Source organism: Pelmatolapia mariae, linkage group LG15 (genome assembly GCF_036321145.2).
Source record: "Pelmatolapia mariae isolate MD_Pm_ZW linkage group LG15, Pm_UMD_F_2, whole genome shotgun sequence".
In the NCBI taxonomy this organism is placed as follows: domain Eukaryota; kingdom Metazoa; phylum Chordata; class Actinopteri; order Cichliformes; family Cichlidae; genus Pelmatolapia; species Pelmatolapia mariae.
In genome coordinates, this window is record NC_086240.1 from 20864559 (window position 1) to 20876464 (window position 11906).

An 11906-nucleotide genomic window follows, 5' to 3' on the forward strand; every position below is an offset into this window, starting at 1 on the left:
CATCAGCAATGATAACATATGCTCACTTGATCTTTTAATCAGGTATGATCAAAGAGTTTCTCTCAATATCTGAGCCACAAGAGAACCGACTATCACACCAAACACTGGATGTTGGAGGATGATGATGGAGTGAATGTTAATCAGTTGGATCATCTTCATCCCGCAACCCAGTTTATCGACAGAAGAGACAATTTCAGAGAAGAGAACTGTATTTCAAAAGGTTTTATTAACATACTTTTTCCATTTAACCAGCCTGTACATTTAGTACTAAAAGGCCCTTGTACACTGACCTACCACATTATTAGGTACAGTCTAATGGAATCCAATACTGTTTAAGTGAATGTTATGGTCTAAATTTTAGGAATACTTAAAAGTAATGCAGCCCAGCAAACAACTATACAACACAAAATAACCATAAACTAGATTTAACATTATGACAACATTAAGAAAAGCTTAAAAAAATAAAAAATAAAAATAAGGACCAGTTTCATAAAGCTGATAGATTCAAATGAATTGGATCTCATAAATGTATCTAATAATGTGGCTATTAAATGTAAATGCACAGAAAGAAATCTAATCTTTAGACATTATGTGACAGCTGTTATTGAGGTGAGAAAGTAAAACAATTCAAACACAGAACACATAAACTTGAACTTTTGTCGGCGTAATGAAATGATAAACTTTTCTTTAGGTTAAAGTTCACTTTAAGTTTTACAAGCTCAACATCTGACCAACGGATAAACAAATAAAGCTGAATAAACACTTTAGTGCAGAAAAGTTTGAAGATGTTGCGATTTTTCTTTTATTCCAAACCACAGAAATCTGACAGACACTATATGGACAAAAGTATTGGGCCACACGTCTTAATCTTTGAAGTAAGGCGTTTTGCCACAGGTATTTAAAATCAACCATCCAGTTATTCAGTCTGCCCATACAAACATTTGAAAAACAATGAGTGTGGTACTTTAATGGGATGCCAAAGATATAACAAGTCTGTTTGTGAAATTTCTTTCCTCCTACATATTCCACAATCAGCTGTAAGTGGTTTTATGTCAGACCACATACCGTAATACAGCAATGTGGGTTCTCCAAATGCTGAGGCACAGTAATAGTCACCATCACTCTGCTGACTGAGATCCAAACCTCCTCTGGCATTAACAACAGCACAATCATGTGCACCAGGAGCTTCTTGGTATAGGTAGGTGTAACGTGTAAGTAGCCCACTACTTCTGCTATTACAGTGCATTTTTGAGAGTCCTCATTTAAGTCTTCCTTTACAGTATTGTTCAGACGTACAACTTTTCTATGCATCATAGAAATCCGTTTGCATATCAAGGTTTTGTTACTTTGGCTATCAATGTTACACAATGTTCCCCCCCCCAAATTTACATTTAGGCCCACAGTTATTCTACTACAGCACCAATCTATATTTTTTGACATTTGTCAAGTTCTTTACTGCCTTTTTTGCACATTACTTATACTCAAACCTAAATAGGGTACTACTTTTTGTTTCCCATTAAATTTTGCAGGAATCTTTGACATTAGGCACACAAACAAGATCATTGAAAGCTGTGCTTATTGTTTGTTAAGTTGCAGCTCAAATGTAACAGAGATGGCAATTTCCATAAAATTTGGTTTGGCTTTGCTCATAGCTTAACTCAATCTGTACCATTTTTCTTTGCCTCCAAAGCATTTTCCAGCAAGAACTCAAATCTGCTGCTGTTGAATTGATGGGATTTCTAAGGTAACAGGAGTGCACAGATAGGAGTCAACAAAATAAATGATCTAGTTTTACCTCGAAAACTTGAATTACAAAAACAAAATGAAAAATAAGAAACACTCACTGAAAAATGTTACCATGCTAACTGTGTGTAATCCTTTTAGATACTATAACTAAAACTCAATGATACTATGATGCAACTTCAGTAACTAGTCAAGACTCAAGAATTTAATTCCCACAAACCTGTGGCTTTGGTACAGCTGGTAGTGCTTGAGTATAGCTTCAATTGTTTATGGAGTTTGGCAACTTGATGACCCTGGCATTGGACTTGTAGCAGTGTCTCCACTGTGTTAACAAAGACATATGTACTTCTTGTCCAAGTAGTTTGGAGAGTTGGCAAAAAGGCCTGAGGACGGGTGGCTAGACAGGTAGTATGTGGTACTAAAATATTTAGCCAAAGTTCAAATACATAATCACCAAATTCAAGAAAACAAAGAAACCAGCACCACAACATACAACTGGGATAGAGGCCCACACCACACAGCATGAATACATTAGTTAAAGTGCTCAAAAGGATAAGAGTGACTAACAGCTAACAAACGTAAAGCTTGAATGAAAAAGCAAAGTGAGGAAAACAAAAGCCACATTCAGAGTTAGAAACACATTTCAAATGCATTAACAGAGAATGGCCTCTACGCTGAGTGGAGATGGCACATTCAGAAGCTTTCACAAGGCCGCTCATAAGAGAAAAGATCCGTTATTCAGAATGAGCCAAAGAAGCTCAGCAGTGTACCTTCAAAGGCTTCACTCATCATGTGGTTTTATGTAGATTCATAAAAAAGGTTTTAAAAGGAGAATCTGAGAAGGAAAAGAAGCATTTTGGAAAAAAGGCAAGGAGAGAAGAAATTAAAGAAAAACTCTAAACGCAGGGTTGAGCTGTCTCCAGATGGCAACTCTTTTGTTCCATCTCTCACAGAAAGCAGTAAGTAGGCCAGGACGACGCGTAACAAACCATGTGGAGCAGAGCGACATCGGCGCATTGCCCTGACCGTCCGCGATGCCCTTCGGCTAATAGGGGTCGCTGAATTAGAGGTGAGCTACAACAGATTTCTGAGTGGGGAGTTTTCCTCCTGTAGGGACAGAAAATATGTGTATTTTAAAGCAAACCCAACAAATATGCAGTCTGGTTATTTAGACACAAACTTACAGCTTATTTCTTACCAAGAGTGTCTTCCAAGGAGTTCAACATCACCTTGTTGAGTTTTAAAGTCCCCTGTTCCTCGCCTCTGAAGGAAAAACATTGAAGCAATAGTAGTTACTTTCAAGACAAAAAAAAGACTTAATTAAAATGTAGTTCTAGTGGCACTTTATAGCGTTTACTGAATAATCCAATATTAAAGGGATGCCTCCCACATTTCTTAAAAATCAATGTTGCAGAGGCATTGTGAGCTGGAAGTAGAAATTACAGGAATGATATCAACACTAAAGCAAATAAAATCCAAACCATCTGCCAGACTAGATAACAGAGGTAATATATTTTTGGATGAAATGAAAAGAGTAAAACTAAACCTAAAAAATTTAAAAAAAAAAAGCTTTGTGGTTTCCACTTTATTCTGACCATAAAGGTTTTGGTTTTCTTGCTGTGTTTTAATTGACTTTTGATCACATTATACAAATGAGCTCAATATTTCCCACAAAAAATAGCATAGGTGTAAGGGTGGGAGAGCCAGACAGCCAATCAAACCACCATGGGACACACAGGTGAGTAAAACCAACATACCCTTTGATTTTCTGCACAGCTCCAAGTCTCATCAAAGCTGCCAGAGCATTCTTCTGGAGGTCCGATGACAACACTTCAATATACCTTAATCTACCTGGAAATACGCATGAGCACTTAACATATAATCATTGGCATAGAGTACTGAATGCTTGGAAAAAAAAATCACAAGTAAAAATAAGAAACATTTTGGGAGAGAACCTGTGAGAAGATGTCTGATGATGAACTTCCGGACAGCAGGAATAAACTGTTTTTCTGTCAGACCACCTTCTTCACACAGGAACCGACACACCACCTGCCACCACAAACGCAAACAAGGAACTGTTAGGACTGATGAGCCAACAGCACCCTCTAGAGGACATCTGCACAAATCTAAAGTATGTTACAAAGTTTCAAAATATAACAAAATAGCTCTAAGATACAAACAGATCTAATTATAAATATCCCAGTGTATTACACAATTTAAATATATATGTTTGAGATTGAGGTGTCCCTCTTATCATACCGTACGTTGTTATTTAAATACAATATATACGAGAAAATTATAAATTTTAAAAAAATCTCTCCTTTCAAATGGGATAATTCATGTTTTTTAATCATTTGAACCAAACTGTGCTTTTCTTTGATCTATTTTCATGCACTTGACATCATATTACAGGACTGACTCTTCCAACCTGTTACATGCAAAAGACGATCCAGCCAACTCGTGTTCAACTACATTGTGTCACCGTGTATGCATCTCCCTCACCTGGTATCCTTGTAAGAATGGATCGAGAACACTGGTGAGGAAGGCCAAAGTCCTGTGCCCTCTTTCGGTGATCAGAACCTCCTGCTGGTTTATTTGCAGAGCTCCGGTCTTCACCAGCAGGTAACAGGCCTCCTCAAAGTCCTGCCAGACAACAGGAGGTGAGAGAAATATGTCACAATGACCATACAATAATTTATTCATAATTAATCTGGAGTACACCAGCACAGAGAAGATGTGTCTCACCTGTACAGTAGCTCCAGGACACAGAATGAACTCATTAGAAAACATGTTTCTCAGGAAGCTGAAGCCGTTGTAGATCTCCTCTGGAAGACATACAGAGGTCACCACAGCATATCATGTACTTCCATCCCACTCCATCCCCAGTATTCTCCATATTCCCTCCCCCATCTCAGCCTTTGTCTCCAAACAGCTCAACCTGAGCTGTCTCTGACGCACTCCTCCCTAATCCTGTCCATTCTGGTCACTCCCAGTGAAAACCTCAACATATTTACCCCCTGCCACCTTCAACTTGGGCTCCTGTCTTTTTGTTTCATCATAGTAGGTCTCACTAATATTTTGGAAACCTTCCCCCTTTCACTCTTGTTGCTATCCTCCCATCGCAAATCACACCTGACAGTCATCTCCACCCACTCCTCCCTGTCTGTAGTCTCTTCTGCACCATCCACTGCTTTTGACCCCAGTATTTGAACTTGTCCAACTTCACCGTTACATCTGCATCATAGCAAATGTGCCAGCATAGACAGGCTGAGTTTAAGTGACTTTTTAAAGACACTTAGCTGCCAGCTGAGTTTAGATTTTTATTTTTTCATTGTTAGTTTGACTTTGCAATATGGATTCACAATTTAAAAAAAGATAATAAAAAAAATCATACCATATAAAAACCTTTGACAGATCAAGAACTTCCACAGACTCTAATGTAGATTTCACATCAGATAAGTTTAATTTCTTTTTTACCTTGTGCCCAGTTGGCACAAAATTACTTGGAAAAACTGAAAAGGAATTTTCTGGAGATAAACCAGTCATCAGTTAGCTCCCATTTCACACAAAGTAGATTTAATCTGTGGTGTCCTAACTAACAGTAGTACTACTTGTTTTTCCTGTATTTCTACCTGCACTCATAATGACTGAGCAGGCTGAGAGCAGCACAGTGGTGTCAGTCTTACGTTTCCGGTTGGAGGCAGCAGTGTGGATGGCTGAGGCCAGCAGGGCCGGTCGGATGAAGACGTTTAGTGCCTGATTCCTGTAGGAGACGCAGGAGAGTATGACGACTGCCTTGTTTAGGAGCTCCTCTTCTGGAGTAATGGCCCTGCGAGTCTCTCCGGGCACCTGTTGACCTCCTACTTCAAGAGATAATTAACATTCATTTACTTATGTTTTCCTTTTTTGTAAACAGTTGTTAATTGTCTGTGTTTTAAGTGGAGTCAGAAAAAAAATCTAGCCGTCCTTTCCTGTGGTTGACTGGCCTCTGTCTTTGTCACCTCTGTCTAAAATACTTTCTAAACAGAGTTAATCTATTTTCCCCAGCCAGACAAAGGCATTCTGTTTTGTTTGCATTTGCAGATTATTTGTACTGGACTCTGAGTAACAGCTAGATTATTTAAATGTAGTCTTTAGCTCATGTTTTTATGACTGGGCTAATATTATGACGATTTAAATAAAAAAAAAAAAAGGAAAAAGAAAAAAAGAACAAGGACATTGAGAAATAAAAACACCCGGGATAAAACAAACCTTGTTCCAACGCCAGCTGGACTTTTCCCTCAGAGATCCTCACCAGACCTCGGTGAAGGGAAAGACTGGAGGAAACAACCTCTGAGGGAGGTATGTGGTCTGAAAAAAAATGAGAGAATCATAGATGAGGGGAAAAAAAAGATGGGATGGAAATCCTATGTTCTTGAGCTGCATATCAATATCACATCATCCCTATGCATTGCGCTACCCCTGTCGATTTATGTTTAAGGTTGCATCTCTCCATCTTGTTTTGTTTTCACAAGGTTCCTAAAAACTGTCTGAATTAGTGTAAGTCTCTTGACTGCACTTCACCTAAAAGGAAATAAAACTGTAGTACAAATATTTTCACATCATTTTTGAGTATTTAATGTTAATCTGTTCTTAATCTGCATTTATCCACGTTTAACTTTTACTTATCTTACCAACATCAGCCTGAGGACTGCATGTATATGTGTTAATTTGCACACAGCCATGAAAAGATTGTATGAACTTTATATCAAGATTGTTCGATTTGGCCTCTCATTAGTCCTCTCACTTTAGTACATAGAGTTTTCATTATTGCTAAAACAGATAACTGGGCTCGTACGGTACCCGGCCAGTGGAGGAAGGCTCCATACTGACGAGAGAGGTCCCTGAGCCACACTGCTTGTTCAGTGAGCTCATCGAGTGCCGTCCCTTGCTTCTCCTCCGCCGCCTGTTTCTGCAGCAGGACGAAGGCCAGAAGGACCCAAGGCTTCAGGACCATGTTCTCCTCCTGGGCTCGCACCAGCCTGTAGGCGGAGTCATTCACAAAGCTGAGGATTTCCTCACTGGGTCTCGTGGGGATATGTCTGGAATCAAAAAGCTCAAAGTTAGTCAGTACTATATTTTTGCATCTGTAACTAGCCTAAACATAAAACTACTTCTTTAGTTAAATAAATACAAAACGTGTACGGCTAACTAAGAGAGAGATGGTTTGAAAATGTGAGCACTGTCCACAGGACACTCATTAAAGTGAGAAGAAAGAGGCCAAATTCTAAACTTTATAAATATCTAGCATTGATATTGATGGATAGAAATTATGTTTTTATAACTTTTCAAGTACAGAAGATAATAAAATGTCCAAAATATTTTTAAGTATAAGGAAAAAGACAAGCAAATGACACAGGGCCAAGTTATGGCTTGGATTTGAGCCATTTTCACAAAATACTAAAAGTTAAAATCAGTGGAAAATAGAGCTATTTGAGCTATTTCAGACTACAAATGGAATTTAAATTAAAACAGTACCTTGGTATCAGGTTGAACTGGCTGCGGTTAACTCTGCTTTCAGCTAAACTTCTTACAGACACAGGTTGGCCAAAGTATACGTGGATACTGCCGTAGTCTTCACTGAGGATCTTTCTAGCTTTAAACAGGCCCTACAAAGGAGACGAGAAGTAGAAGAGCACAGAGTGATTTACAATAAGTCTTTAAAGACAAAGAAAGACCCACTTACACTTATAGTTACTCAACACGCTCAAGTCTCCGTGACCCATTTTCCAATACCAGCTCTGTGTTTTATTATCATACAGTATGTGTTGGCAAGTCTGCAAGTGAAATATGCATTCAGACTGTTCTTTGAAATACAAGTCAGTCAAAAACAAAAAAGATGTCTTTGATCTCAAGTAATCAGACTAGCTGCTTTACACTTCCAAAATACCAGAATAAATAACTTTCTGCACTTGAGACTGCCAACTACAGCTTTTGAGTTCAACAGCTTTGCCATGATTATGAATTAACGATATTATGTTCACAGTAAACAGGTCTCATGTTACTCACTGAAGTGGACTCCTTGGGTTTTGGCACACCCAGCAACTCCCTGGCATAAAGCGCCTCCTCCAGAGTCCTCTCATAGCTGATACTCACGGGGACCAAGCTAATGTCAAACACTTCTCCTTTAAGAAATGGGTCCATCACTATATTTAACAGACCTGGAGGAGGACACACAGACAAGGATAAGTGCCAAAAGTACATTTACTGCTGAATAAAGACACACACCTAGAAAATCATCTGCAACCATATCACTTTTACAACATGTTTAAAGAAACAGCTTCAGATCTACATTTTTCACTAATAACCTGGGAGAGATAATCTGTGTTCAAACCTGAGCCTTACCCAACTTTGGAGTCAAAGACTTGGCCGTTCGGCTTCTGGTGCCCTCTAGGAAAAATTCAACTGGTGCATATCCGTTCTAAGGTTAGGAGATAAAGAGGAACATAAATGGTATAGAAATACAGAAACAAAAAAATGTGACTCATTCCAAATCACAAACCCTAATGAAGCTGCCTCCTCACCTTAAGCATAATCTTGACATACTCAGAGAAGACAGCCCAGTACAACTTATCTCCACCAAAAGACCTCCGAATAAAGAAAGCTCCAGACATCCGCAGCATCTCCCCAACGACCTTCATCCCCATGAAGTCTGCAGAGAAATGCAAAGTTCATGTGCAAATACTGGTGGTGTAATATAAACCCATCTTTAAAACATACGGTCAAGCAGAATTAAGACCTCTGTGACACAGCAAGCACTGACGAGCTGATACACGTGTAGTTAATAATTTGCTAGCCCATCATATACACACACTTGTTCATTCCTTTGCTTACCCATGCCAGCAGCAATAACAGGTAGAGCCAGATCGTAGGTGTACATGATGTACGACATCAACAAGAAGTCCATGTAGCTGCGGTGACTGGGCAGGAGTACTACTGGGTGGTTATGAATGGCCTGCTGGAGCTAACGACAATGAAGGCACAAGTTAAGTGCATCTGTGCGAGTTTGAGTAACTGTCTGAGCTATCATCCTGCACTCACTCTCTGGAGGCCCTCTTCGTTGACACAGATGCTCCTGAACAAGGTTTTAAAGACTTTGGAGAGAGTGAAGGCGAAGAAGCGAACCGTGCTGAGCTGCAAGCGTTGAGCCATCTCCTCCAAGATGGCTGCCGCCTCCCCAGTGACTTCATCTGTGGTCATGCCCTTCTCTTTAGAAACCTCAAATTCAAAATAAATCAATTACAAACAAAGACATGTTAAAACAAATTATGCTTTAAAAAAAAATGTAAATGTGATTAATTTCTGACAATAAGAATGCAGGATGATTTTTGTCCCTCTGTCAATTTTCTTAGTCTATAAACTCGAGAGAAAACTTTGGACTTTGTCTATTTGTAGTAGCTCCTGACTTTGAAGTTTTTACTATATGAAATAAGGTAATATTTCAAAATAAATTAGAACCCATTTCCTGCTACTGTGTCATAAAACACCACGCTGTCCTTGAATGCTAGTAATGGTGTTAATTTTAAAAAGTGCATGGCACAAACTACATTTCCTCTGATAGCCACTGGAGATTGGCTCAAAAAGCAGATCAATCTTCATGATTTAAGCTTAAAGTTAAAGCCTCGATTAAAAGAATGCTGCAGATACATGTGGCTGTAGCTGCAATTAGGTTAAGTGTGTTTTCTGCACTTAACCTAAGGTAATTTGAGTCACTACACTGGGCCTCTTAGCTGCGTTTGTGGTGTCGGTGTCTCCTGAAGCACTTTTATTATGTGGTTAACTGTGCTGACCTTCATACCTGTCTGTGCTCAACTCTAACGCTGTGTAAAACTTGTTACTTTAGCTCGCTTGCACACATTTTCTTGTTGCAGAAACCCTTGAAATAAATGCATTAAAGAATGGAAAGTGCATGAGACATTTTTCACTGTGAAATGTAATTTTCTGAACTGAAGAGAAAAATACATCCACCAGGTATAACCAGAAAGCCAATTTACCTGAGTGATGACATAACCCAGCTGATCAGACTGCAGCACCATTTGCTTCAGCTCACTGACTTTGCATGGAGTCAATCCTTTGTAAAAAACAGGAGTGTAACATTTGAGAGCGTATCTTAAGTCACTGGAGTTCCTCCTCTCCTCCAGCATATCCTCAAAGTCATCTCTCTTCTTTAGCATAGGATCTCTATGCTATTAAGAAAGGGACAAAGCGCACTATTAGAAACATGCTTTACTCACAGTTCTCCCTTGTATAACATGAGTGACAGTGAAGACAACCACAAAAAAAATCCTATAGAGGTGAAAAATTGACAGTTGATATGTTTGCAATGTACAAACAGATGTGGCATACAATGCACGACATCAGCATTTATTGTAAAAATTGTTGTCCTGTGCTGCAGCATTTTTGACACAAACAAGTGACATTCACATAAGCCCACATTCAAAATTGTTGTTAAGCACAAAAGATTTCTTGAGAACACTGAAGGAGTGTCAATTTTGCTGCTGGAAATCTTGTTTTAAAGTTTAAGCTCAAACAATACCTCATATCTAATTTCCTATCCATGTTCGAAATATCCACTGTGAAATAAAAAGTGCAATACTGCCCTCTAGGAGTGAAGCTGAAATGGACGCCAAAATTATCACACAAACCTACACTTTTTTGGTTATGACAACTATGACAGCGTGTCAGACATGGCCCTCCAAAGTAGCCGAAATCACCGACAAAAACGCAGAACCTCAGCACACAGAAATATGTATATACTTATAGCGTCAACGCTGCTCGCTTACCAGTACTGTGTGTATATTAAAAAAAAAAAAAAAAAGTGATTTCTGGAATTGTAATTTTCATTCTCAAAATAGGCCAATTTTACTTTGATGTGCATGAACACATCAGGGCTCTAAGTTACTGGCACAGACTTAAAGCTTGAACAAACACAAGCCACAGTTATTTTAGTTCTATGATTTTTAGATATGCAAAAAAAATACGGCATTAAAAATAATTTTGACTAAAAATTAAGAGCATCACACGCTTCATTAATGCTCACATCCGGTCCAGTATGTTGAAAGCAGTCACTGGTTGAAAGTAACAAAGTGCATAAGGTAATATCTGCTATAAAAAATGTGCTTGAATACAGTAAGCTTTATTAGAGCACTTTAACCCTTTTTTAATGTTAAACCAACACATTAAGTTCACTTGTGATTAAAGATGCAATACACACAAATCATGAGAGAGTAGCTTATTATCCCCCCCCCCCACCCCACCCCACCCCACCCCCACCCCACCACACACACAGTGAAACTGAATAGGAAACCAGCAGATACTGGTACCATGAGGAGCAGGATTAGGAAATACTGTCGCAACTGTTGCCTCATAGAAGTTTGACATTGGGCTCCTCTTTTGACAGGTTTAGTGCAACTCCAAAGTTAAGTAGTTTTCGCTTAAATCTACTCGAACTGCGATAGGAAACAAAACATGAGGCCAAACATTTTTTCTTCTGTCTGAAAGCTTGAAGGCTGAAACTTCAGGGTTATGAGCAAAGAAACTGGCATGATGTAGGAAATCAGTTCGTTACCTAAATTAAAGTGATCCGATCTAGACACACACACACACACACACACACACACTTTCCCAACAACATAACCAACTACATCCAAACACAACACAGCAACGTTAATTTAAATCACCAGCTTCCGCTAAGAAATCACGCCACGCATTCTTGTAGTTAAACGTATTTTCCCACGTTAACCACAAAATTAGCGCATGTTTAAAGCCTGTGTCGCTGCAGACGTGCACAATTCAGCACGAATCCGTTTGAATGAAATGTCAAATGTCAAATAGTGGTTACCGAGCGAGGGCGGAGAGCTGAACTAGCTTAGCCCGCTGGCTGAGACCTGCATACCTACCGAATAAACAGCTTTGGAGGCCATGTCACACTTTACAAACACACGAGCGATACATCCAGCGAACTTAATACGTGCACGTTTATTTTGCACGGTCCTGTCTTTTCTTATCACACTGTTAGCTGGTAACAACACCTGAAAACTTCACATGGGCGTATTTAACAAGTGGCATTTCCGTGGCAGCATTTTTGCCCTTCCCTCTTTTACCTACGGTGGCCGGACAGGACT

General features: G+C 39.2%; 1 protein-coding gene across 2 annotated transcripts; it reads right to left on the reverse strand.

Annotated features, from left to right (window-relative positions):
• Positions 1–206: 206 nt before the first annotated feature.
• On the reverse strand, positions 207–11861 carry gnpat (glyceronephosphate O-acyltransferase). Of its 2 annotated transcripts, none has more exons than XM_063495800.1 (17): positions 11682–11861; positions 9777–9968; positions 8824–9000; positions 8617–8746; positions 8307–8434; positions 8128–8203; positions 7792–7943; positions 7261–7391; positions 6586–6824; positions 5995–6093; positions 5430–5603; positions 4489–4568; positions 4246–4386; positions 3699–3792; positions 3501–3594; positions 2942–3006; positions 207–2850 (listed from the first exon to the last, which is right to left on the reverse strand). In XM_063495800.1, exons 1-17 carry the CDS (start codon positions 11703–11705, stop codon positions 2807–2809), a joined length of 2040 nt encoding a protein of 679 aa, XP_063351870.1. In that variant the 5' UTR covers positions 11706–11861; the 3' UTR covers positions 207–2806. The 2 variants fall into 2 exon arrangements, with proteins under 2 accessions (XP_063351870.1, XP_063351869.1); XM_063495799.1 differs by having other exon boundaries at positions 5430–5606.
• Positions 11862–11906: the final 45 nt, after the last annotated feature.

What these genes read in the sequence shown, in the direction of transcription:
- gnpat (XM_063495799.1), bottom strand. Translation starts at nt 11,705, where the DNA reads ATGGCCTCCAAAGCTGTTTATTCG. An exon ending in TGTTATTGCTGCTGGCATGG is followed by an intron (nt 8,435 to 8,616) that starts GTAAGCAAAGGA and finishes ATTTCTCTGCAG; the next exon opens with ACTTCATGGGGATGAAGGTC. An exon ending in TGCTGCCTCCAACCGGAAAC is followed by an intron (nt 4,569 to 5,429) that starts GTAAGACTGACA and finishes TATGTCTTCCAG; the next exon opens with AGGAGATCTACAACGGCTTC.